The 27,903-nt window shown below is 46.0% G+C and overlaps 1 protein-coding gene across 5 annotated transcripts in view; it reads right to left on the reverse strand.

Moving 5' to 3' along the window:
- Window positions 1-27,903, reverse strand: part of CEP164 (centrosomal protein 164) — a 459,099-nt gene that overhangs the window by 121,411 nt on the left and 309,785 nt on the right. For all 5 annotated transcript variants that reach the window (XM_086957031.1, XM_086957028.1, XM_086957030.1 and 2 more), the window contains 4 exons: window positions 12,126-12,242; window positions 11,681-11,803; window positions 11,014-11,157; window positions 10,455-10,538 (listed from right to left, as the gene is read on the reverse strand). In XM_086957031.1, the coding sequence (XP_086813157.1) occupies window positions 10,455-10,538; window positions 11,014-11,157; window positions 11,681-11,803; window positions 12,126-12,242 (468 nt within the window). The remainder of the gene's footprint in view (window positions 1-10,454; window positions 10,539-11,013; window positions 11,158-11,680; window positions 11,804-12,125; window positions 12,243-27,903) is intronic.

Raw genomic sequence — 27,903 nt, forward strand, 5'->3', positions numbered from 1 at the left:
GCTGCCTTGCACCGGGTTTTCATTGGCCGGGGGGCCGGCTCCGCTTTCCGTGTCGTCACTCGGGCCTCTTTCTGTCCCATCCCAAATGCCGGTCATCTTTCCAGCCGGGCTCACATTATTGTCCCTGATCGATATGCTCCCGTTGGGGGGTGTCGTTCATTGACATCACGTCTTCATCCTATGCTTGTTTTTTTAAAATTATTCCTTTGCGGCCAGGCCGCGCGGCCAATACTGGTCTTCTGTTGTGGCTCCCCTGGTTCGAGAACACTAATGACGGCAGAAATGAATTGCTAAGAACCACTCTTGATTTTGTTAAACAAAGTTTGAGACACTGTTTAAATTGACAAAGGAGGGACGCAATAAACTCTGCATGACGTTGAAATCTTTATGTAGCACATAACCTGCTACAGATATATGTTGGATGAGAAGCCCCGCAAACCTGACGGCCAACTGGTTTGTTTTGTTATCCACTTCACTAGAACAAATAGCGCTGTGAGAAAATGAACAGGGCTGTGGCACAAAGCTCTTCCATCTAAAGCTCACCATTCTTCCCTTCTTTCCGCGCGAATCCTGGGCCCCGGATACATATTTTACAGCTCAGGCTGATAAGGATGTGTTTTCACGCGCTGATTAAGATATCCGGGCTGCGGTGAATTGCAATACATGAGACGGTGTAAAAGAACAGGGCTTTTTCCTCTCTCCCTGGAAGACAAATGAAACGCACCTTATGACATATTTTCTTCAGTGGGGGTTGGCATGCTATAAATTGATAACCGTGCCTCGAAATATTAATAATGTTGTAGTGAAAGATGTGCAGACATAGCCAGGAATGAAGAAAGCAATCCCCATCAAAGAACAACACTGCAGGCCCTGCACAGTTGCTGTCGCCGTCACGCTGGCCTTCATGTCCATCCGTCCTTCCTCCCTCTCACACTCGGCGTCGGCACTTTGCCCTTCCCCCTCCTGCACCACAGAGCAGTCCTTTTACAAACTGCTCCTAAATTAGAATTCTGTGCTTCGGCACGTGGGCTTCCAGTGACAGTAGATAATCCTGGGGTTTACTAAATTACTCTTGTCATAGTGGAATCCTCTTCATGTTTGAGTTTCAAGAACATGAGCCACTGGAAACTTTGGATTTATACCATCAATTTACGACTCGAGCTGTAAAAAAACAGGTGCTAGAGTCCCACACTTGCGCTCCCTGAAAGATTATTAAAAGCACAGAAACATATGGTTACTTAGAGTGCAGAAAAAATTGTTTATACCTCTTCGCTGACACTTCCTCTGCCTGTCAAAGAGGTTACTATGTGTTTCCAGGTTTTATGCTTCACTGGAGGAGAATTAGCAGCGCAAAGGTGAAGAGTTAGCAATAAAACCAGACGGCACTGTGCTGACCGGCCTGCACACTCAGGGACTTGCACGGTTAGTGGCTCTTCCTCCTAACAAAGCTGTCTCAAAATCCTTCGTTACATACAGCTCTAATTAAACCATGCGTGTTCATGCAGGCCTTTGTTCTCCACACACAGCTCGTGTCCGTGCTCCGCGCATTGCAAGCTACATTGGTGAGGGGTTGTTGACCCTTAAATCTAGACTAAAAGTACACCAGTGTCATCTTCGTTTAAGGAATGTGTTGATTACTGGTTTTTCGGTTCTCTACTGGTTGAACATGAGTATTTCAAGCCTCGCGGGAAGTTGGCTCAGCTTCAGCCAATTATCCGTGAAACCGACTGTGCAGCAGCAGGCTCTGAAAATCAAAGGAAATCATTTAATCCACGTCAGCCAGTCACACTGGTGGTTCAGGCAAAGCCATTGTTCCTGTTTCCTTCAGCAGCTCTTTCCCTCTGTTCATCACCAAGGATGTCCAGCTAACACCAGTACAGGACAGGGCACCATTGAGGGTTCCGGCTTAAAATCACAGAAAGGTACATACTGGTGAGCGTGTCTGCATGTGTGTGTGTGCACGTGTGTGCTTGAGCGAGAGTGCATGTTGAAGTTTCAGAATGTCCAGTACTAAATCACATGCTACAAAATTACCATATACATACTTTGACAATATGTATATTTCTAACGTACGCAGATATGAAGTGTTGTACACAAAAGTTTTGTAATTTATATTTTTACTGACAGCCTTCTGTGTGTACACGCACGTTTAGGGAGTCCTTTACAATCAGCAGTAGCAGTGCAGCATCTCCTCACACACACAGACCAAGTGGTACAATGCTAAAAGCAGAGAAAGTTGACCATAGCACACAAAACACATTCAGGACAAGCAGCTGTAATGTAAGCTTCTTTCACCCAGGAGGTACACTGAGCTGAGTAGTAAATTGCGAAACTTTGCACGTTTGAAGTGCCTCACAACTGGTTTCTAAACCCAAACAATCCTTGACAACAACTGACAGAGCAACCAACAGCTCTGTTGTGTAAACACAACTATTGTTGTGTGAAGGGGCCAGTCCCCTCTGAACATTGGGCACCACCATGTCCACCACCACATCCACCACCACCACATCCACCACCACCACATCCACCACCACCACCACATCCACCACCACCACCACCACCACATCCACCACCACCACCACATCCACCACCACCACATCCACCACCACCACCACCACATCCACCACTACCACATCCACCACCACCACATCCACCACCACCACATCCACCACCACCACATCCACCACCACCACATCCACCACCACCACATCCACCACCACCACATCCACCACCACCACATCCACCACCACCACATCCACCACCACCACCACCACCACATCCACCACCACCACCACATCCACCACCACGTCCACCACCACCACATCCACCACCACCACCACGTCCACCACTACCACCACATCCACCACCACCACCACATCCACCACCACCACCACATCCACCACCACCACCACATCCACCACATCCACCACCACCACATCCACCACATCCACCACCACCACCACCACCACCACATCCACCACCACGTCCACCACCACCACATCCACCACCACCACATCCACCACCACCACCACGTCCACCACCACCACCACGTCCACCACTACCACCACATCCACCACTACCACCACATCCACCACATCCACCACTACCACCACCACCACGTCCACCACATCCACCACCACCACGTCCACCACATCCACCACCACCACGTCCACCACATCCACCACCACCACGTCCACCACCACGTCCACCACGTCCACCACATCCACCACCACCACGTCCACCACATCCACCACCACCACGTCCACCACATCCACCACCACCACGTCCACCACATCCACCACCACCACGTCCACCACATCCACCACCACCACGTCCACCACATCCACCACCACCACATCCACCACCACCACATCCACCACCACGTCCACCACCACCACGTCCACCACATCCACCACCACCACCGCGTCCACCACCACCGCGTCCACCACCACCGCGTCCACCACCACCGCGTCCACCACCACCGCGCCCACCACCACCGCGTCCACCGTGTCCACCACCACCGCGTCCACCATGTCCACCACCACCGCGTCCACCATGTCCACCACCACCGCGTCCACCATGTCGCCCACAATCACCACGTCCACAATCACCATCTCCACCACCACAAGGCCACCTCACTCTATCCATCTGTGGCCCTCACTCTATCCATCTGTGGCCCTCACTCTATCCATCTGTGGCCCTCACTCTATCCATCTGTGGCCCTCACTCTATCTATCGCCCTCACTCTATCTATCGCCCTGTAACGGAGAGGACCCGGACCCGCCAGGCTTACCTGTTTTACCTCTTTCCAACCAGCACACAAGAGCCTGGAGAAACACAGATATCCTCGGAGACAAAGAGCCCGAAGAGAGAGGTGAGCCCATTTTCTTTAATTGGGCGTAGCTGGACCAGGACTACGTCACAGGGCACGCCCCCGTTTCTCAGGTAAGGCAGCCCCAGAAAGCACACAGGTGTGTGTTACACCCGGAGGCGACGGAGGTGAGAGCGACGAAGAAGAGGACGAGTGCGGAGCAGAGAGGAGATCGACGAAGAAGACGGAGGAGAGGCGGGAGCAGAGGAGAGGAGACGAAAGCGGAGTCAGGAGACGGAGTGGAAACCGGAGGAGGAGAGAGACCATCGGAGGACGGAGGCGACGGCCGGAGAAGGGGACGGAGAAAGGAGAGGCAGAATCGGAAGATCCAGAGGAGACGAGCCCAACGAGCCAGGAGGCCAACCGGAAGGCGCATCTCCCAGCCACACTTCGAGGGAAGTGTGGCTACCAGAGGGACGATCCAGGTTTTCAAGTTGGGCGGGATTTAAGTGGGCTAAACCCCCGTAAAGGCACCACCCGTGCACTACCCTTCCTTCACCCCCCTAGCACAGCGGACCCTAGTTGAATCTTCGTGCACGTGTGTTCCCTCACTCCCTTCCCTGTGCCTTTTGGCAGCACAACAGACTAAAACGGTGCTGTCTTTTCTTTCCTTCCGAGCGGCGTGACTGCAAGACATCGTGGAGGAAGAGGTCCGAACCACAAGTCCCAGAAGACACCGGGACGACCGCCGGACCGCTGTAGAGAAACGCCAGCACAGACAGACGGAGGAATCTTAAAGCCCCTTGCCCTACTACAGGAAAACAATACACCGGAAAAGGACATTCAAATTAATAAAGCCTGCCCTACCCAAAGGTCCTGTGTCCGTAAGTCTGTTTAAAGGTTCCTTAACAGCCCCTACACCGACCCCAGTGAGCTGGGGCGAACCCGAGGTGCCACACGCCCTCACTCTATCTATCCATCTATCGCCCTACCTCTATCTATCGCCCTCACTCTATCTATCCATCTATCGCCCTACCTCTATCTATCGCCCTCTCTATCTATCGCCCTCTCTATCTATCGCCCTCTCTATCTATCGCCCTCACTATATCTATCTATCACCCTCACTCTATCTGTCTATCACTTGCACTCACTCTATCGCCCTCACTCTATTTATCTATCTATCGCCCTCATTCTATCTATCGCACTCCCTATATCTATCTATCGCCCTCAGTCTATCTATCGCACCAACACAACATCACTCAACAGCACCACACCATCACTCAGGGGCACCGCAACATCATTATGCGCTACCACAGCATCACTGAACGCCACAGCATCGCTCGTCGCCAGCACAACATCACTCAGCGCCACCACAGCATCAATCTGGGCAACTATTCAACAACTGGTTCAAATATGTTCTCTCAATGTTTCAAGCTTTATTACAAATTTAACAAAAACATGTTAATATTTCACGTCTGTTCTTGGATTTTCGTCACAATAAAATACACTGAACATAATCTTCACAAAAGTTACTTACAAAAGTTTAAACTATTGCCATTAAAAATTACAATAACTTTTATTTAAGTATTAATTATTTACAAAAATGAAGATATCAATTAGTAATATCAATACATATAAGTCACATAAAAACAAAACATGTTGCTTTACAAATGCTATAGGTGTCACATTTCCAAAAGTTAAAAGTATAGGCATTGTAAATGACAAAACTATCAATTACTCTATTTTCAAAACAAACACATAAATAAAATGTTGTATTTAGCCCGTCTCTTTTCTGCCTGTGGGATTTCATTGTCATTCACATGATGTCACCACTAGAACATTTGGTGACATCATGGAGTGTTGGGGGCTTAGCCTGGTGACAACTGGCAGTTGGAACCAGGCAGGCTTAGTGACAAGCAGGTCACTCCTGGTGGGTCTTTTATTATTACCATCTTGATGACATGACCTGAAATCTATCTTGAATAAAACAACCTAAATTATACCCGGCTCCAGACTTGTATTTACAACATTTTTGGCGACTTTGGGACAATTTGGAGCGGATTTACAGCGTGCAGACGACGGGAATAAGAAATTAAGAACCTACAGCGTAAAGGAAAAGCAAGTATTAAGGAACTTATTAAAGTAGAAGGGCCTGTGTGTTAAAAGAACTTTCAGGAAAATTAGAGAAAGTTTGAAACTTAAAAGAAGACAAGACATGCACCCTAGTAAGTCCCACCAGTGTCCTTCGTTATCAGGACGGTCTGCAAACCCAGGGTGTTAGTCTGCTTGAGTTCAATATTGTGGCAAAGTTGGTGAAAATTATTGTGAGTGAGAATATACAGCAGAAAAAGGAAGAGCTTGCTGCATTGATACTCGAGTTTAAAACTGCGTGCTAAAGTGATTGGGAGGCGGATGTGCCGTTAAATCAGCATGCGCTTTTGGTCTGCTATTCAAGAATATGATAGTTAATGTGATCAAGCGTCTGAGGCAAGGTTTAGTCGAACAAGACACCGTTTTTGGCACTCAGCACTGTGTGAGGATATGCTGCAGTACAAGCATCTAGTCTAATTCGCAGTGCTGTAATTTCGAGGCCGTTTGGATTGTGAGCCTTGCAAAGTGGAAATCGGAACGACACTTTGTGCCTGTGATTCAGAGGCTGACCGGAGTCATGTGGAGAACAAGTCATCCCATACTTTGTGCGTGATTTAACCAACATAATTTCAACTGCGCAATCCCAAATGTTTAACTGTCATCTTCATATTTGAAATAGAGGTGCGCGAGTAATGTGAGAGGCCTACCTTCGCTTTTCAGCTCCTTGTGACTTCTTATTGTGCTGCGCTTTCACGCTTGGCAGCAGAGGCGTGCCCAGAGCCACCCGGTGCGACGCGGTATGCGTGCCGCCATCTTGGGCTGATATCATTTTACGGAGGAGCCTTGGAGGGAGAATGACCATTGAGATGTGACTTCGTGGGATGAACGGGACCGTTGGAGAAATTGTCTGCTGTGAAAAGTCGCGAAGAGTGGAGATTGTAGGGGCGTGAACAGTAAAGGTACATTACAATACTAGTGCAACATGGGTTAATGCACACTGAAGAGGTACTTCTCAACGCTGATACTACATGGGATAATGCAGCTGGCATTTGGAGAACAATTTTACATTCAAAGTAGAAGATAGCCTCGGGTGCTCACCGGAGCACGAGACTTTCTCTTGCATTACTATGCTGGTCATTGTGATGTTTGTCTCGTGGTTCGTGTAGGGTTAATGGTGAATCTGTTTTTGGGGTGGTGAGTGCCCGTGCAAGTTTTTTCTTCACGTGTGGTGAATGGCAAGTGTGTAGTGAGTGACAAAATATTGTGTTTTTGGGGAGGCGTAGTTGGCTATAATTCAGTGTGTTACCCTGTTGCATTTTTGCTTGATTTTCTTTTCTAGATGGAGGTTATTTTTGAAGTTCACAGGGTGAGGTTCTTGGGACTATATGTGTTCTAGTGTTTGGGACTATATAGAAAATTGGGGTCAGAGCAATGGCTACTCCAAGGTGTGGTTCGCGGGGAGAGTTGTACCCCGTTACGGTATAGAGTGTTTTTTATTAAGAGTTAAGGGTGGTGAGTACCCCATTAGGAAATTGGGGGCGGAGCAATGGCAACTCCAGGGTAAATTCACGGGGAGAGTTGTACCCCGTTACGGTGTAGAATGTTTTTTTTTATTAAGATTTAAGGGTGGTGAGTACCCCATTAGAAAATTGGGGGCGGAGCAATGGTTACTCCAAGGTGTGGGTCACGGGGAGAGTTGTACCCCGGTGAGTACCCCATTAGAACATTGGGGGCGGAGCAATGGCTACTCCAAGGTGTGGTTCACGGGGAGAGAAGTACTCCGTTACGGAGCAAAGTGGGCTCCATTTTTGTCACAAAATCAATTTGTGTTTGTGTTTCCCAAGGAAAGGGGATGGGACTTGGGACTAGTTGTGTTTGGGACGAGTTGTGTTTGGGTTGTGTTAGTAACTGTTTGGGATGTGTTAGTAACTCTATCTTTAGAATGTGTGTTATGTACTTTTACAATCCATGTGTACTCTAGTCTCAATGATCTATCTTTTAGAATGTACTGTGTACTTTTAGTGTACTGTGTACTTTTATATGGAGGGGTACATCGAAGCTAATTTTACCTATTCTAATTTTATCTTTTTGATTTCCATAAAGAAAGGAGATGTGTTGTATTTAGCCTGTCTCTTTTCTGCCTGTGGAATTTCATTGTCATTCACATGATGTTACCACTAGAACCTTTGGTGACATCATGGAGTGTTGGGGGCTTAGCCTGGTGACAACTGGCAGTTGGAACCAGGCAGGCTGAGTGACAAGCAGGTCACTCCTGGTGGGTCTTTTATTATTACAATCTTGATGACATGACCTGAAATCTATCTTGAATAAAACAAACTAAATTATACCCGGCTCCATGCTTCTATTTACAACATAAAAATATTGTCAATTACAAAACCAATAGCTCAAACTTTCCTATTGCGAGACCTATTGCATTGCAAATGCTTGTTGTATTTTGTAACAGTGCTGTGGCTCATTCTTTGGAGGGTGCAAAACATCAACGTGGGTTAATGCAATCAGGGATGCTGTCCTATCCCAGACATCTTTCTTCAGTGTTTGCATATTACATGTGTTGCAAAGAGACTGCTTTTTGGGATCCACCCCTAGTTTTTTCATTCTTTTTGCGACTCACCTGCTGGTAATCTTGGACTCCAACACTGGGACACTATCATCCAGTGCACATGCTCTGACCCCTAAAACACATGTTGAAATTGGCTTAAATACCCATTTGGCACATTTAGCTTTCCTAGAAGGCACAGTACACTGTACAGATATACACCCCTGACATGGGAAGTTAAATGCTGCACCAATTGTACCACCTACTATAGTGGCAGTGGAAACATGGCCTCAGGCCTACCCTGTGTAGCCTGACGGCAGCACCTTGAACCCTATTACCCAGTCTTGTCATAATTATACTTCGGGCAGGCAGGATAACCTGATTTTAAATATTAAATAGGCCACCCCTAAACAACCCTTGCTACCCACACATTAGGGTGCATAATATTTAAGAGCAGGGCATATGTGAAATTAGAAATGGCATGTTTCTCCAGAAACCAAACCCAAAATGACATTATCACTAGTCGTATTTTTAACTGGTACATAGTAAAAGTCAAAGTATGGATTATACACTTTAATCTACAATGTTGGACCTATACCAGCTATGGACTCCGTTCAGAGACTTATTTATATAATAAATATCCACTCTAATGGTACAGACGGTATTTACTAAATACATTGGAAATTTAACTTTTAGAAAGTTACCTTTACTCTGCCTGAAGCTGCTGGAGGCTAATTTGTATTAAATATCTAGCAAACGCACAAATCTGTTCTTGGCCGGAATTAGGAGTGAAATCTGCTCCAAAAGAAGAGAGAATTGCCTGAGAGGGAGAAGGTGTTTTCTTCCCCTGGCAGGAAGACCATTTCGGGTGGGCCCAGGAATGTAATTTACTTCAAAGGAGCCTTCCTTTTTACAAGTAACTTGGATGACACTTTTAGAAATGCCCCAGCTATTGTCCCCCCTAGTCAGTCTGGCCCCAAACCCAGTGGGGCAAAAAAAAAAAACAGAACCAGTTTTTATTGACCACAGAGAAGTAGGACCGCCCATTACCCCGACTACACCTTTGGGTGGGCACACTGGGAGAAGGTTCACCCCATCTTGGATTTTGAGAGTGAGGGGCACTGTGGGATTGTCTGCAGTAAGGCAAACAAGCTATGCTGAAAGGGTAGGTCAGTTGCCCCTTGGAACATTTTCACCATTGGTTAGAAAGTGACCAGGAGTCACTCCTACCCACTAGGTAGTGCCAGGCATACATGCAGCACTACAAGGCACCTCCTCAGAACACATACTGCACCTGCAGAAGATCAGAATAGTACTAGACCTGCGGTCTGTGACCTCTGAGGAGCCCTGAAGGACTGGACCTGCTCTCTTTTGTACCCAAGACAAAGAAGTTCACTCCAACAGTCAGCTGGTTGGCCCGTGTGGCTACAGGGACACAACAAGGCAAGGTGCAAGAAGCCTTTTCCTGGAAATGCCTGACTAGTTGCAACTGAATCAGGACTGGAATTTGCTGTTGGCCCCTGCCTGACACCCTGAGAGTCTCCGAGTGCCTTTCTCGAAGGTCCTGCTGGCTTTAGAAGGGTACTTGTGTAGTTGTTTTGGCACAATAAATAAATGGGAAAACTCTGTAAAATGTTTCATCCAGATCTTCAGGGGGTCTGTGGGAAAAAGTATCCAAACAGTTGTTCCATGGTGTCAGATTGGATTTCAGCCTAATCCCAGTCAAAGCTCCAACCAACTCTGAAAAAACGACCAAGTTACATTCTGCGTTGTGAATTAGAACATCTTCAGCAAGAAATCTCTAAAGATCCAGTGGGATCAACCTGCTTTAAGTGTCCAACCTTTGGTTTCCCACTGGCAGCAACCATTCAGCGACAAGGCTATCGTGAAGTAACCAACCCTCAAAATATTTCAGCCAGAAAGATTCCACTAAAATTGTCTTTGCAGTGCAATACAAGGCCACATAGTACCTAATTCAGAGAACTAATCGCTCACCTTGCTATTCAGCTGAGCGCTTTTCATCTTCAGTTCCTTGCTTCTTAACTCCAGCTGCTCATCCAGATCCTGTATTTTTCTTTCCTGTGAGAAAGTTTGGTGAACATAAGAAATGCAGGATTGGGTGAAGGGCACCTACTTCATGGCCAAAAAGGAAATTACATTACTAGGCAATGATGGATACCATACGGCACAAGATCCCTTCAGGGGGTGGGAGCTCCCACAATCTTGCACCTGTTAACAACAGTCTGCCAAATATGCAGACGAAAGTGCCCCACTACTCTACTAAGATGAAAACCCACCCCCTGAGATGAAAGCCTATTCCCGTGTGAGTAGAGTCCCAGATACTCAACTGAATAGAAACTGATTTGTTTCCGCTCTTTTACCAAGAACACCCTCCCCCTGGACCGATGGGTAGAGTACCAATGCTTAGCCAGAGAATAGCACTGTTCTCACCTAAGGATACAAATTCTCCCCTATAAGGAAAGAGCAGTACTAAAAAGCAAGTTGACAGGACCCATCTCCTTGGTTATCTCCGAAGAACAATGACCCTCTGTACCTTTTCCTGGTAGCTCTTTCGGACCTCCTCCAGGCGCCCCTCTAGGTCCTCCCTGAGTGTTACCAGCTCACGCTCGTGGTTACTTGTCAAGCGCTTCCATTCGTCCTGTCGCTTCTCCAACAGCCTAGCCCTCTCTTTTCTTTCCTGCAGAAGCAAATCTAGAAGTCAAAAGATACAACACACCTCCAACAAGTGATCACAAGAAGGCAAGCACTGAGAGGGAACTCGTTCAATGAGGTTCGATATCTATTACCTGTCAGGCACAGCTATCTTATCGTCATTGGGTCAATCCGCATAGTCATCCCACAGTATCCTAACTGCGCCCATTGGGAAAGTCCTAATGGTAAGCAAATCATAATGGATTCTCCAAATGTGGCCATCACTTATATGATTGAAGAAAGTCCATTGAAATCCATTCTACGAGCATGCTCATCAAAGCGGAACTTACCAGTGTACCCATGGAATCTAGCCTACAAGCTGGGCAACAAATAGGCTGTCAGCATGGTCAATGCAGCACCCTCCCATCATCATCAGTGATGCGACTATGCAATATTCTTTTAACCCACTTCTGAGCACAGAAAGGGACCTTTTCATACCAATATTTGTGCATGATTGTAGCTGAAAGTGCCATATGCATAAAGTAAAGGCCATTTTTCAACAGGTTTACCTCTTCTTCATACTGGTCTCTGCACCGCTGCAGAACATGATTGTGCTCTTCCGTCAGTCTGCCTAGCCGCCTCTCATGCTCCTCCTCCACCTCTTTACGTTTTTCCTGCAATAGATCACTCAGCTGCAAGAAGGGAGAGAAGTTACAAGTTAGGGAGAGGACGCATTGCCAAGGTTTTGGAGTTGCGTCTTACACCTCACTCACCAGAACTTGTGGTAGCCTTTAAAGTCTATTGCAGACGACTAGAGTCATCAGTGGTGGGCACCTGTCCATGACTGACATATATGAATGGATCAGTCGTGGGTGCCAGAGTGGTGTAGACTATCCTGTTACCCCTTCCCCTCACCCCCCGACAAAGTGTTCTCCACCCACACTCACAGAACAGCTCAGTGGTTTACCAGCTCCAACCTTCAATCTGAGATATCGCCTGATACACAACACTTACATCCCGTTCATAGTCTGACAAATGCTGCATTTTCTTATGAACCAGATGAACAGTCTCAGGTGTTGGATCTTCAGCACGCTTGGATTCTGAAATCTGCTTCTGCAGGTTGGATATTACCTGCAATAGAGAGGCTGTCAGATAGAAGGAGTAATGCAGACACAGAGAAGCACTAAAAGTAATGAACAAAGTGAATAGATAGAGAAAGGGAGAGAATGAACCAGAGGTAGGAACAAGACAGAAGATATTTGAGATTAACTGACAATCCTTCATCGCTGCAATGTAAATAGAGGTTCATCAAACTGAGCAAAAGAAATATCTGCTATACACAGCGAAAAATGTTACAGCAGAAACTAGTTGAAGATTTTGTTAGTGGTTGATTTTTGGTTGTGCTGTTTTTACATTTTTGCACTAGTACAGTGTTCATTTGAAATCTTTCCTTTATTTGCTTTTCATTTTAGATATTCCTCCTGTTTTTCTATGTATACTTAGCTCTATCTAGGCAAGATAGCTTACGTTCTAAATGTATGAGTTACTTACCTTCGGTAACGATGTATCTGGTAGAGACGTTGTCTAGCCGCAGATTCCTTAACTTAGAATATCCCCAGGCGTGAGACTGGATCTGAATTTTTTTTGCAGCAGCACCTCTGCGCGCCTGGGGACGGCGCCACACGACCCCGCCCTGGAGTCGGCCACGCATGTGACTTCAGCGAGGTCATAAGTCACTCCTGGCGCACTAACCTCAGTTTTCGTCTGAGAAACTTTTCCGCGGCACAACGCAGAGCCACCAACAAAAACTGTCAAAGTATGGGAATAGCGTGCAAAGGATGAAAAATCCGTGAAGAAAGAAGGAGGATGGTGCAAGAATCATCGTAAAAGACAGAATTAGACACTGCCTACATATAAGTGAAAAAGCTGTGGGAAGGAACCCCGCCAGCTAAGCAAAGACCCTTCCCAATTGCGAACAAGGGAAGAGTATCTCAACAGACAGAAATAGACTATAATTATCATGCAGAATAACAGAAAGAAATAGACTGTTAGTACCATGTAGAACTGTGTCTGTGTCGTCTAGCAAGAACGGTGCACAGGGAAAACAATAGTCCACCGCAGGAAGGTATGAAAAGACTGGCACTGCCACTATAGTAATGGAGGTCTGAAACAGAGGTCATCAGATCCCCAAAGAAGACGACTGTGGAGGACACCAGAACCCTGAGTCAATAGAGAAGGCGGGAGGGAGGGAAGGCAGCAGGAGAAGAGAAGAAAAAGAAGATGAATCTCCTGGAGAAGGTTAAAGAAAAGGCATCGTTTTACAGGTAAGAAACCCTTGCGAGGGAGTCAGCTGTATTAAGGTAACAAACTCCTAAGAGGGAGTTAGCCGCATTATAGCAACTCTCAAAGGGACGCAACAATTAGAGTACCCATGAGAGAAAAACCAATGCCAACTGTAAAAGAGGGCCAGTGGAGAACCCACTGGGCAAGAAACTTGCAGAATGGGGAGTCTGGGTGGGCTTTAAGGAATCTGCGGCTAGACAACGTCTCTACCAGATACATCGTACATCTGATAGAGACATCTAGCCGCAGATTCCTTAACTTAGAATAGATATCACAGCCATACCCCAAAGGGGAGGTGGGTCTGCGACAGAACAACAGAAAGCGCCAAGCATCCGATCCGGCAATAGAGTGACGGATAAAGGGGGGAGGCAGTGGCGGAACAGCCAGACAGCAACCCAAGCAGCTCTGAAGAGCAGAAATAACGGAATGGTAGATATCCTAAAAATGCCGGAATGGCGCTACTACATACCTGTATAAAAATGACAGGTAGAACGGCATGAGCCATATAACGGGGGGGAGAGAAAGAGAGAGATAGAGAGAGAGTACAGTGTCGAACACCAAAAAGGGAGCTTATGTAGAGGGAGAGAGAGAGAGTACAGTGTTGAACACCAAAAAGGGAGCATTTGTCAAATTATCCCAGGAAGCAGAAGCAAGGAGGAACCTATGGGTAACTTGCAACAACTCAGAAAAGCTCCCCAGCACATGGAGATATTGGTCCAGACCTTGCAGCCTCGAAAAGGGGTGGCGAAGTAGGAAGAGTAATACCAAGGCAACCGGCAAATATACATAAATGTATAAACATATAAATAGGTAGAGACAGAACTAGCCAGGAGCATAAACATGTCCATACCGGATCATACCTAGTACAGTAAGGGCAGGTAGGAGCCGCTTTTGAAGAGGAGATCATGAAACCTCCTAAGGAGGCGGAACAGGCAAAAGGCAGGATGACCATGGCGTAAGAAGATGGCACCAGGGAAAAACATAAAACACCGTACAACGGACCACCAAGCGACGGATGGAGCCCACAGGATCTCCAGGTCCAGGTGGGATAAGCAGAGCTATATAATAGCATAAAATTACCCCACATGGAGTATGCATTCCCCAAACAATGGGGAACACCTCTTAGGGCAATAAAGCCAAGCCAAAAGAGCGCAGTAACAAACCGAACCCGTGAACATGAGTTCTGAGACTTATGACATTACCGAGCTGAACCACCACCTAAATACCACAGTCAGAGGACCAGACACAGCAACCTGTGGAACACAGCCACAGCAGGCCAACAGCCAGCTCAAAGCAAAACGCATCCAAGGGATGCCAAAAAAAGGGTAATCACCCTTGACCACAGAAAAAGAAGACGTAAGGCTCACTGCTCATGTTAATCACAGAGCGCATCTAAAGGATGCGAAATTAAAAAGTACCACCACGGAAGACAGGCCTAAGAAGGCCTAAGAAGACCTAAGTGGGAGGACGAAAGCCCGCAAGCAGCCGGTTAACCGTCGAATCAGCGTGAGCATCAAACAGCAAAACCCCATCAAAGAGTAAGTCAACCAGTCGCTCCCGGATATTTTCAGGGAAGATGCTATCTTGCAACCAAGCGTGACGGCTTAAGGCAACAGAACCCGCCATAGCTCGGCCCGAAGAATCTGTAGTATATAAGGCTGAGTGGATTGTGGATCCTGCAAGGTCACGGCCAACCCGGAGGAGATGAAGGAGATCAACGCGAGCACCTTCAGAGGTGGCAGAAAGCAAAGACTCTGCAGTCACACAGGGCAGAGGTAGCCAGAGCCAAAACACACACTATATTTAAGGACCGTAGGGCTGCACTAGTGGATGCAAAGATGTTCCTACCCCATGACTCAAGCAATCTGGACTCCCGAGAGGGAGGAAGCATTAGTGGAGGCAGGGAAGGAAAGGCAGTCTGCAACACAAACCCCTGCGTATCAGGAAGCGAAAGCACCATGGAAGAATGAGGATCCTGATGGGGCTCCTCGGGAGGTGAAGAGCCTGTCGGATCTGGGAGCTCCTGAGGAGGTTCCACAAATTCCAAGGGGGGCACTGGCAACAATAATTCCGGCGACACCTGGCGTGAGGGCAGCGCCAAACTCTCTCAAGAGGCTTCTAGAGAAGAGTCCACAACCCGGCATCGACACGGCACCAAAACCATGCGTGCCGGCACCGATCGTGCCTCGTCAGTCGCCAACTCGGCTGCATCTGGTATCGAGTCAGCGCCATCCGGCACCAAAACTATGACAAGCTTCCCTTCCGAAGAAGGAGAAGGCATCGGAGCCGGCGAGGCAAGCTTTCGGCGCCGACTCTGCCTCATCCATGACAGGCTCCGACTCCGGAGAAAGAAGCAGAGGCGGAGGGTCAAGCCTTCGGCACCGAAACGGCACCGGCCAGACGGCCACCTGCCCGGAAGCCCGGGTGTGGTCAAAGCAAGGCTATGAGCACCCGCAACCACCTGCGACGCCACAGGGAGCCCAGCGGGGCTATGTTGTGCTGCAGAGGCGCTGTGGGTCGTAGAGGGGGACCCAGCTGGGCCGCGCCCTGACACCACATCTCCGACATTCCTGGGGGGCAAAGACTCAATTGGCCATCGGAGATTCCACAAGAAGTGGAGACTCCGAGGACGTCCCAGGAACGGGAGAGGACCCAAGGGAGGCCTGCAGAGCTGCGGCATAAACCTTCATCTGGGCCCGAGTCGTCCCCACACCCGGAAAGTGCGGATAGAAAGGGGGCGACTGTTGGGAGCGCACGTCCGGAATGTTCAGGGAACCAGTACCCCTGACATCAGAAGAAGGGGAGGTCGAAGACCTGGGCGACAAGCACTTCGACTTACCAGGTGGCGAGCGACAGCCCCGGACCCCAGAGGGCGATCGACGGCGGAACCAGACAGTAGAGGGACCTACCGGCGATTAAGAGACCTTAGGGAGAAAGACTCTGACCGGGACAGCCGTGCAGAGAGAAGCTTCATACGGCGCTCCTGCCGAGACTTCGGCTTCACGTGTTGGCAGGCTTCGCAGTCCGTGGAGTCAGGGTGTTGGCCCAGACACCACATACAAATAAGATACGTGTTAGTCGCGGACATCTGCCGCGAACAGGAATTACTGGTTTTAAAGACGGAAGGCATCGCACACTGTTCCTGATGCAAAGCGTCAAAAAGAAGGACTGAAAACAGGCCAGAGGAACGGCTCACTCCGGATCCGCGTTGCATGCGGAAAAGAAGGAAACTGGCGTCAGTGCGACGGGAGGGACTTTTATGACCTAGCTGACGTCAAGTACGTGGACGACGTCAGGGCGGGGTCGTGTGGCGCTGTCCCTCAGTGCGCATAGGTGCTACTGCATAACATTTCCGGATCCAGTCTCACGCCTGGGGATATTCTAAGTTAAGGAATCTGCGGCTAGATGTCTCTATCAGATATTTCCAACCTTGTGCTTACTGCTTTTCTTTCTCACTTCTCCTCCCATTCAGAATTCTTCTTGGCCATTGACCATCACGCTTCCTTCCTCCCTTTCCTGGTCTATTTCTTGGGTGGAGGCCATCTCAAGTTTAGTAACCCCTGTTAATTTCGGCGGTCGATTTTTATTGCTAACGGGGGGGGGGGTGCCTTTCTTTTTTTTTTAAACGAGTGTTTGTCAAAGGCATGCTAAAGACAAGTTCAACTGTGCCCGCCAGCACTTGGTGGAAGCCACAAATGCTTGTGGATTTGTACTCCAGTGTCTTGAACTGATGTCTACGATTGAACCTAGATACTCAAACTTTTATTTAGGATCTCCCTACGATAAGCAACATTCTTTACCAGAAAATAAAATTTGCCTTTTAAAATCCCTGAATATTGTTGCTGTTCTTCGCAACGTCAACGTTCTATTAATCAGTATTCCCCATTGCTAATTATCTGACAGCAGCGTTAATTAACGCAAACTCACTTCCCAATCACACTATTGATATTTACAATCTCTTTGTAAAGCTAGATTTAGATATTGTATTTGTTACAGAAACTTAGATAAAACAATAGTCAGAGTGTTCACTGACTGATGACACCAGTTACATCTTTTGTACACAACTCTGGTCAACTGGATGACAAAAGCAATGAAGGTGATGTAATCTACTATTGAATTTCATTCAAAAATGTAAACTGTGCAACGCATGAGGTGAGTCATATTATGGATCAGATTATTGCCTAGGGTCTAAACAATGTCCAATAATATTACTCCGTCTGGGTGGTCTGACCATAATCTGATTTCGTCATTGCTTTTGATATAAACTGGTGCAGCTCTATTAATAACTAAATCGACACAGAACTGGTGAAGGACATCCCTTGACTAAGTTTTAGACAACGTATTTAACAAGGTCTTTTCCAAACATGAGGTCACTGAAAAATATCTGTGAAAAAAAATTCTGCCACCCTAGACAATGTATTTCCTCCTGCAAGAAAGCAGCTTTAAAAAAACATAGTCAACAACCAGATTTGACGAGGCCCAACACCCATTTAAAAAAGAAACCAAAAAGGTTAGAATGTGGAGACAGACATGACTACAGCTCTACAAATAAATCAGAATATAAAAAGTACTCTATGAAAATATATAGTTTTTTTTTTAAATCAAGTCTACCTGGCACAGCTCTTGCTCTAATAGCATTACCCCTGCTGACAATAAGCAACAAGAACTCTTTGAGATCCTGAATGAGATTTCCAGCTTTGTCACATTCCCTAACTTGGATAACTATTTTCAACAGTTTTGTAATGATCTAGTAACCTATTTTGTCTCTACTAATGATTAAAAAAATGGAAGAAACCATCTTGAAAGCCTCTTGTCACCGATACGACAGCTCTTAAGTATACTAATAATGCGCTGAACCACTAAAGCTTTCAGGTACTCACCAGCTGATGTTACAGTACAACCCTGGCTCTTCTATTGTCCCCCGAGTGTTGACGCCTTCCTTCAGAGAGATCCTTAATGCTTCGCATAAGTCTGGAGCAATCCTAGATCTGCTAAAGATGGATGGGTCTTAAGTAGATCCATTATGCTTAAGCAGAAGCCTGGATCCACTAGATATCTCCAGTCTTTTCCCGATTATTCTTTTGCTAACAGTGATCACATTTCTGAAAGTGCACATGGCCAAAGTTGTCAGTTCCTCTGTCAGGAAGCACTGCATTTTGGACAGTGCTCAAGCGTTCACTCCCATTTAGTAAAGAGGCGATGACCTCTGCAGTCTAGAATGAACTTTGAATGGCTGCAGATGTCACGGTGTCCATGCACTGATTGTATCACATCAGTCAGATACTCTGACACTGTTGAGCATAAACTCTTAATTAATTAACTAACTTTACAGGTACTGTGTTAAAATGGTTCTATCGGTATTTGACGGATAGGGTTAGAGCAGTGCTTAATTTGAGCCCGTAGTTTCCAGTGCATAGCACCAGCCCTTTATTATCAATACTGACTCTTATGACAGCCTGCCACATGGTGGCGCTGTTCGTCTTATTTTTTGAGGAGCACAACAGCTATAGTTTAATAACTAAATAGACATTAATATCACTATCATCTGCACCTAAAGCTATAAGAATAGCTTGGTAGGTATGTATTAGTCGATTTAATGTATATTTAGAGACTGGAGTGTCAGGTTGTAAGAGTTTGATGGCTAGTAGTGCTAATATTGTCATTGACAGTGCTAGTGGGAACAATGGGTGGTGCAAGCTGCAGTGGCTCTTGACAATGACCCTGGAACTTCTTTGTTTACAAATTAAGCACTGGTACAGAGTATTACTTTAACCATTTACTTAGTCGATTTGTAAATTTTCTCACAAAATGCACCAAGGCTGTGTGCTTTTTCCTTACTTATTTAATTTATAACGAAGGCCCCTACCAGCCCTCATTTGCCATCTTGGCCTCACTTTATATATTTAGGCACCTAACATTCCAGTGTTATTTAGATCAAACATTACTCCACTGACGACTCCTACTTAAAGTACTGACTTCCTGCTGTTAGAACTTGGATAAACACCCACTGTTAAAATTAAATACAGATACAACAGATATTCCGATTACAGGTAGAAACACCTCACGATTGTATCTCTGTGGCCTTTTTGATTTTGGTACTTACTTACAGCTATTGCCCCTCCTTGAGTATAGGCCGTCAACCATGACTCTCAAGCCATCTGTGTCCTGGGATTTTCCTCCAATCTGACTCCAGGGGTAACCCAACTCCTTGCAGTCAGCCTCGAGTCCTCAACACAAGGTGTTTCATGACCTACCTCTTCCCCTTAGCCCTTGAGGGTTCCACGTGAGGGCTTGTCTTTTGGTGTTTGATGCAGGCTTGAGGAGGGTGTGACACGATTTTGGCACGCAACTCGAAAAATCAAACTCTGCAAAGTCTTAGGATGAAATTTGATTTCTTATCTTTAGGACAACCAAGTTGTGGCAGTTACATTGTTGTGCACTAATCTGAGAAAGTTCTTCCATATTTTCCAGGTGCTCACTGAATCCAGTTGGTGTGCTGGAATCAGTGATATCTTTGGCTCCAGGCTTGGTTACAGTAACAAACTATAAAGTTTGCAAACCTTACTGCATAAAGAGTGAATAATGGAAGCCTGACAAATCTAGATGGTGGTCCTATAAACAGGATGCAAGACCCTTACTCACAAGTGGTGGCAGGCTTCATCCTTGCGTCAGCGCCACTCAGATTAACTAGCAAACTTGGATGTATGGGCTCCTGGCAGGCGGGGCATTTATGGAGATGTTTTTTCCTGTAACAGATCGACATTTTTGTTTTTTTATGATTAAAATTACCTGGTGGTCAACCAACTGTAATTCATTGCCGTAGAACCTATGAGATTTAAAAAAATTACTGGATGTTTGAAAATGCAGTCTCTGCCTACTTCCCCTGTTTGTCAACGTTGAAAGCCTTAGGGACTGAGCCCTTCTTTTGGACCCATGGTTACTGTAAAATGTATTTAGGTATTGAGCCTTCATTCCTCTCCTATCTTCAGTCCATTCATAAATCAAGCCCCAAGTGCAGTGGCAAATGCCCCTCCCTGTTTCTGCCATAATACTTACACAATTAAAGCCCACAGGGGCTTTTTATTAAGGCTTGATCTGTCTTACAAACTATCTACCTTGCTCACCACTGATTCCAAATCTCAACTCGTACATTTATTGTGAATGATTTAATCAGATATGGGCCATCAAAATCTCTCCGTCCTACCTCATAGATTCTCTTGTGTGTCTCAGGATTCCATGAGGCCTGGTTTAGAGGTCGAGGCTTCTCAGACTAAGCACAAAAAGTTTGGAATTCTCTGCCTCTGAAATAAAACATCTCTTCTTGTCTGGGTTTCAGAAAAGACTACTGTTCTTGCATTATTTTAATTAACTGTTGGTCAGTAAGTCCGTTTTCACTAACCTAAGCGATAGGAGACCTTCAGGTGTTAAAGTGCATTATTGGCACTCTTTAACTTATGTAAGATTTAAAAAAATTGGCATTACTGCAACTTCGAACTACTGCAATCATCTTTCTGGTCAAGGTGAAGCCCTGTATGACAGGCAAAGCAGCATTTCCATGTTTGACATTTAAAGCGAGAGATTTCGGATTAGATTCCTCAACAGCAAACATGTACGTTTCCGTATCTTTTGTAGGCTGTTTTCATACTTTCTCATGCCTTCAGAATGCTGCTCCTGTTAACACCTTTGTTTTAATTCCATTGCATGGCCTCCATTGCAGCCCTGTGAACAAAATCCTTTAAATGTATGTCTTTAGTCTCCTTTTGCAGCGAATCCTCATTTGTGGTGCTGGAGGATCCTCTGGTCTCCCCATTCCTGTGATTCACAAATACAATTTCCTTTTGTTAATAAACCTTTATAGACTTCGAATTGGTGAGTGTGGGGGGGGGGGGGATTTCTTTTCCAGATCTGCCACTTTGGAAGTGCCTACACGTAGCCTGACGTGGGAAGTAGTGCTGGATCGGACCCCGCACAATGACACCAGGAGCCAAAGTGAAGATGGAGGATCTCCCAAAGAGGCCGGGGGTCATGGTCGGTGGTGAGGAACTAGGGTGGAGTCTGGCCAGATGTTCGACTCCTCAATCAGGGCAGACAGTACTAGCATCCTTTGAAAATCTATAAAATAGAAGTCAGATTGTATTTATGGACTAAAGATTTGAAAAGAATTTTGAAAATTGTTACCCGTGCAGTTAACTACGGGATTAAACAGCTTGGGTCAGTATTGTGGGTGTTACGGGATACGAGGAGTTAGAAGTGTAAGTGGACTCCAAAGTATAAAGCAGGAAGCTCTAGTAAAAGGTGCAAGAGGGGAAGGAAGAAAAGGAATCTCTAGAACACATAGCACACAGCTCTTAGAATATGAATGTGTGAATGAAAGAGGAACACTGGTCCAGCCGTCTTGGAACTCCGCAAGCCTCGACCGGCTAGGACTGGGGGATTTCACAAGCAAGAAAGCCAGCAGACAGATGAAAAACAACTTTACTTTCTCCCTCCTTACATGAGAATGGATGGTAAATAGCTTTTCTTTCCTCGCTTGCCCTTTAGCCTCACCTCTATGGGATGAGCTTGGGCACAAAGCTGAGGACACCTTAATGTTTTCCTAGTTGTGAATAAGAAAACAGTTAGGAAAAGGGGGTAGAAAAGTTGAAATAAGTGAAAACACCAGCTAAAAGAGTTCTTGTCCATGTGATGTACCACCAGCATGGGAAAATAATGTAAAATAGTGGCTTAGGCTCACTAACAAGGATTGGATAAGTACTTTCAAGAAGTACATACCTTAGAAATAGAGCACTTACATAATTTTAGAATGCGATTAAGAGAACCAAAAAAAACAAGTTAGATGCTAACCAATGGGTGATATTCCGCTATTAGTATGTGGATGCCAGCAAATGCACAAAAGAGATTCAGAGTGGAATATGAAAAACTCCATGAGAGACTGAAATACCAAATCACCCATTCTAGCAACAGGGTATGGTCTAGTACTTTTCCTACTCTGCCTCCTCCTCCTCTTCCAAGTCACGTCTGAGAAATCAGACAGCACAAGAAAAGAAGGCAGCCATTTTAGATGTTTTGAGTTTTCCCATGATGACAGACTATGCCGGGGGATGATCCAATGAGGATACCTGAAAACAGAACACTGGCAGCAATCTAGTGGTGGAAGGGGTACAGACAAATAATCAGCAAGTCGGTGCTTTGAGTGGCACACAGGAAGCGCGAGTTGACAGTACGGCACACGCAAGACAAGAAGCTAACTCCATGACATTGCACTCCTCCTCTACAGCTTGTTCTCCCTCAGCACCCTACTGTTACGAAGCTTTGCATTGAAAAGGGAGGACAAGGAGTCGGACTCTAAACTGGATATCATGAAGTATACAGCTGCATAGAGCAAGAAAACCTGAAACCACAGGTGATTAGACTACTACAGATATGCCTCAACTCGAAATACTGCAAGGAACATTGTTTTACCAATGTGCAATCGGAATATGTACAACCTTTAAATTGTTTTGCTCTACAACTGAATCCAGAGGAGACTGAAGGAAAGATTAAAAATAAAATAGAAAAACAATATTTCTTTCACTGTATTCTCCTATGTTTCAGAAAAAAGCAGCAGAAATCCTTCCATCACATCGTGATTACCATTTCATAACTGATTTAATGCTGGAGAAGTCATCACATTCCAGAATCTACCCACTAAGGGTAACAGAAACCTAAGTACTATGAATATATATCTACAGGAAAACCTAGAGAAAGGCTTCATTTAGCACTCCATATCTCCTCAGAGGCTCCTCTTTTCTTCGCAAAAATGTGACTGTAATTAATACGTGGTCTTAATTACTCAGAGAAATGAATGCCATCACCAAAAGAAGGCCTTACCCCGTTTCTCTCAACGATCAAGAGAAAACTGCCAAGATTTTTCTAGACTAGATCTCAGGAGAGTATATTATTAGGTATGGATATGTGTTGGGTATAAATGGAAAACAGCATTCAATACTCGTTATGGACAAATCAAGTACCTTGCTATGCCATTTGGTCTATGTAATTCCCCATCTGTCTTCCAGCATTTTATGAAAGACAGCTTTGAGAAATTCTGGAAGTGTATATGGTAGTTTATCTCAAAGATATTCTGATATATGCTTAAACTCTTGAGGTACATCGAAGCCACATAAATGAAGTATTTACTAGTTTGTGATAGCATTCACACTACTCCAAAGCAGAAAAATGTTTGTTTCATGTATCAAACATCCCATTTTTGTGGTACTACATTTCTGCTGATTGTTTGGCTATGGGTCCCATTAAGGTGTAAGCACTCCTGGAGTGGCCCACTCCGAAAAGTGATTAGGAAATTAGGAGATTCATCAGCTTTGCCAATTTTGTCGGCAATCCAATACAGATATTTCTAGTATTTCAGACCTCTTCTACAACTGACCAAGAATGGGGTAAAATGTGACTGGGGTTCTGAACAAGTAGAAGGTTTTATTCATTTAAATTTAATAGAAAAAAGACTAGAAGGTCTCAAGGCTCTGGGTTGGGGGGGGGGGGGGGGGAGCAGCTCTGGTTAGTTGAAGAGCCAGGTCTTGAGGCTCTTCCTGAAGATGTTCAGGGTGGGGGCACGTCTGATGTTGATAGGGAGCTCATTCCACTCTGGAATGCGATGTAGGAGAAGGTTCTCGCACCTGTTCTTGCTCTGTGGATGCGCTCGGGTTCAGCGCAGCGAGGGCAGTGGATCGGAGGTTCCTCTTGGGTGCGTGGAAAGAGATTGTCATTAAGATATTGGGGTCCGGTGTTGTGGAGGCATTTGTAGGAGTGGGTGAATATCTTGAAGGTTACTGTCTTCTCAACGGAGAGCCAGTGGAGGTTAGCCAGGTATTGGGTGATGTGTTCGTGTTCAGGGATGCCGTGCCGAGGACGAGTCTGACTGCGGTGTTCTGTATGGTCTGGGGCCTACAGATCAGAGACGTGTTGATCTCGGCGTAGAAGGTGTTTCCATAGTCCAGTCTGCTGGTTATGAGTGCATCGGCGACTGTGTTCCTTGATTCGGGGGATCCATTTGAAGGTCTTTCGGAGGGTGAGGAGGGTGTTGAAGCAGGTGGAGGCGACGGTGTTTACCTGTCAGTCATGGAGAGGGAGGAGTCCAGTACCAAAACGAGGTTACAGGCGTGGTCCATGGGGTGGTGGCCGAGGGCGGTAGGCCACTAGGTGTTGTCCTATGCAGAGGTGCATTGGATGAGGACTAGGACCTCTGTCTTCTCCTAGCTGAGCTTCAAGTAGCTGCTGTTCATCCAGGATGAGACGTCCTTTATTCCTTCTTGGAAGTTGAATCTGGTGGTGATGCTGTCCTTGGTGAGGGAGAGGATGAGCTGGGTGTTGTCGGCACAGGATACTATGCTGAGTCCATGCTGTCCGACGATGACGGCGAGGGGGGCCATGTAGATGTTGAAGCACGTGGGGCTGAGCGACAATCCTTAAGGTACTCCGCAGTTGATTGATGTGGGTTCTGAGAGAAAGGGTGGTAGACTGATTTCTTGGGTTGTGCTGGTGAGGAAGGAGCGGAGCCATTCGAGGCAAGTCCCCGTATGCAGGCGCCGTGGAGCCTGATGGTGAGTGTGCGGTGGCAGACGGTGTTGAATGCTGCAAAGAGGTCGAGTAGGATCAGGGCCGTGGTATGCCGTTGGTCGAGGAGGGTGCGGATGTCGTCTGTGGCAGCGAGTAGAGCGGTCTCGTGCTGTGGTTGCTACGGAATCCTGATTGGGAGAGGTCGAGGATGCAGTTTTCTTTGATGAATTTTGTAACTTGGACGTGGACAGTCTTCTCTGTGACTTTGGCTGCGAAGGGGAGGAGGAAGATGGGTCGGTAGTTCTTGAGGTCCGTGGGATCTGCTGAAGGCTTCTTGAGTAGGGGGTCTGACCTCTGCGCGTTTCCAGTAATCGGGGAAATGCCGGTTTCAAAGGTGGTGTTGATGGTGCGTGGTAGTTCCGGAGCGATGGTGTCTGCAGCTCTGTGGAAGATGTGAGGGGGCAGGGGTCCGTGGGTGCTCCTGAGTGAATGCCTTTCACGGTCGATGCAGTGTCTTCGGTGGTGACTGAGGTCCAGGAGGAGATGGTGGGCTGGCTGGCATTGCTGGTGGAGGGAGTGGTTTCAGAGTCAGGTATCTGGTCATTGAAGTTGTTGTAGATGTCCTTGATTTTAGATGGAAGTAGGAGCTGAGCTGGTTGCAGAGGTCCTGGGAGGGGGTGAGGTCCGCGGTTTCTCTGGGGGGTTTGGTGAATTCCTGGATGACGTTGAAGAATTCCTTGGAGTTACTGGAGTTGGCGAGGATCTTGTACTGGATGAAGGTCCTTTTGGTAGATCTGATGCGTACTTGGTATTCCGTCATGGTGTTCTTGTAGGTGGTGTGATCTTCCGGGGTTTTACTGTTTCTCCAGTTCTTCTCGAGACGTCTGCAGGTGCATTGTGACGCTCTAACCACTTACTGTCCTTTGTGGCAGAGGCTGATTTCTCTTTGGTTGGTACTGGGGCAGTTCTGTCCTAGAGAGATACTGAAATAGAGGCGTTACACCCTGCAGAGCATTATTTAAGAACTCTGATAAATACGGAGAAAAATATTACTATATATAATAGAGAGTTTCTAGCCATCAAAGAAGCCTTTATCCATTGGAGGTGTCATTCGGAACGGGCCTGGCATAAAATCATTGTTTGGACTGACCATAAACAACATTTGGATACTACCAGTACAAAATGTGATAGTGCTACTTATGTCTGGTGGAACTATTCTTTTCTCGTTTTGCTTATGCCATCACCTATTGACCAGGCAATTGACATGGAAAGGCTGATGTTCTGTCCCTACAAAATGATGTAGAGGTTGTAAGTAAACTGGAGAACCTTACAACCAGGCTGTGACTCTGCATCTGGTTCATTAAATATCTTGGGCTTGGCCGGACAATCACAGGAGAATGTAGCTCAGAAACTTTTGGTTGGACAAGAACCTCATCTGTGAATCATGTAAAATGGTGTGGACTATCATGAAGAATATTGTACATTCCTTACAAAACCTTACAGTTAAGATTTTAATTTGGTTTCACAACTCTCTGACTGCAGGCACTCCAAACAAAAGATGATGCTGGATTTAGTAAGGAGAGACTTTTGATGCACAAAGAGCATGCCATTTGTTTAAAATTACAGAGATAAATGTAGTGTCAGTTCCAAAGAGAAAGCTTCCCATATGCCAGCAGTTGGAGCTTTGAACCTCTTCCTACTTGACATCAGCCAAGGAACATATTATTCATGAATTTGATTGTGGAGTCGCGTCCACATCAGGGTTACACCATAATCTTGGCTCTGGTAGACTACTTCCCCCTTTTAAAGAAACTTCTCAATGCAGTTGAATTAGTAGAATCATTCCTCATGCATTTTTTATTTGCATGCGGTTCCAAGACCGTAGTCAAGTCAGAGGAGCTCAGTTCACTTCCCCATTATAAAACAAGTTTGTACTAGGCATTTTCAGTTTACTAGTTACCACCCACGAACAAATTGAACCGATTCATCAGTCATTAGAACAATACTTAAGATGTATCATCTGAATGCCTTGTACCATTGGATAGCACTAGCGGAGGTTGTACAACTCATTACATTTGTCCTTTAGCAAATATCCCTTTTTCAGTTCTAGTGGCTACAACCTCCAAATTTTACATCAGAAAATCTCAGATTCTGCTATACCATCTGTATCCACTTTGCTAAAGAAACTGCTCATTAGCACTCATTATAGGCAAAAGTGAGGTACAAATACTTTGCAGAAAAACATTGCAGAAAAGCTCTCCACTACCAAAAAGGTGAAGAAGCCTGGCAGTACACGAAGTACCTAACCATTCCTTGATCGCACCCTAAGTTCACAACTAATGCTGTATGTCCATTTCCGATCACACAAAGACAGGAAAACCCACACTACATATAACGTTTCCTTCACTGTGGCAGGAGCATCATGTTTTCCATGTGTGACAAATAAAACCAGCCATCTCAGATACTGCCAGTAAACCAGTAGTTATACTAGTGGATGGTTCCCTGAAAACAAGGTTGAAGATCGCAGATTTTTGTGTCTTCGATAGAAAATGTAATATTTAGTGGTCTTGAAGGATACAGATGGGTCAGAAAGGTCTTGCTACCCAGCAGACTTTGTATACCCTCCTAGATTAGTGAAGAGGATTCACAAACATCTACTGAAACCTGTGCCCAATAGTGTTCCTCTGGAAAGGCGGATTGAGGGGGAGGGGAGATTGGAGAGTGATACTGTGAGGAATCAGGTGCAAGGAGAAGGGGCTAGTGGAAGTTAAAAAAGGGCTGAAACCCTAGATCACTAACCATAGTATAATGGTAGTTACTGGCTTCCTGGGATTGGGTCACTTCCAGGTATTGAGAGGCATAACACTATTTAGGTGTACTAAAAGTATTGGGGTTCACC

Source organism: Lissotriton vulgaris, chromosome 2_1 (assembly GCF_964263255.1).
Source record: "Lissotriton vulgaris chromosome 2_1, aLisVul1.2, whole genome shotgun sequence".
Lineage (NCBI taxonomy): Eukaryota > Metazoa > Chordata > Amphibia > Caudata > Salamandridae > Lissotriton > Lissotriton vulgaris.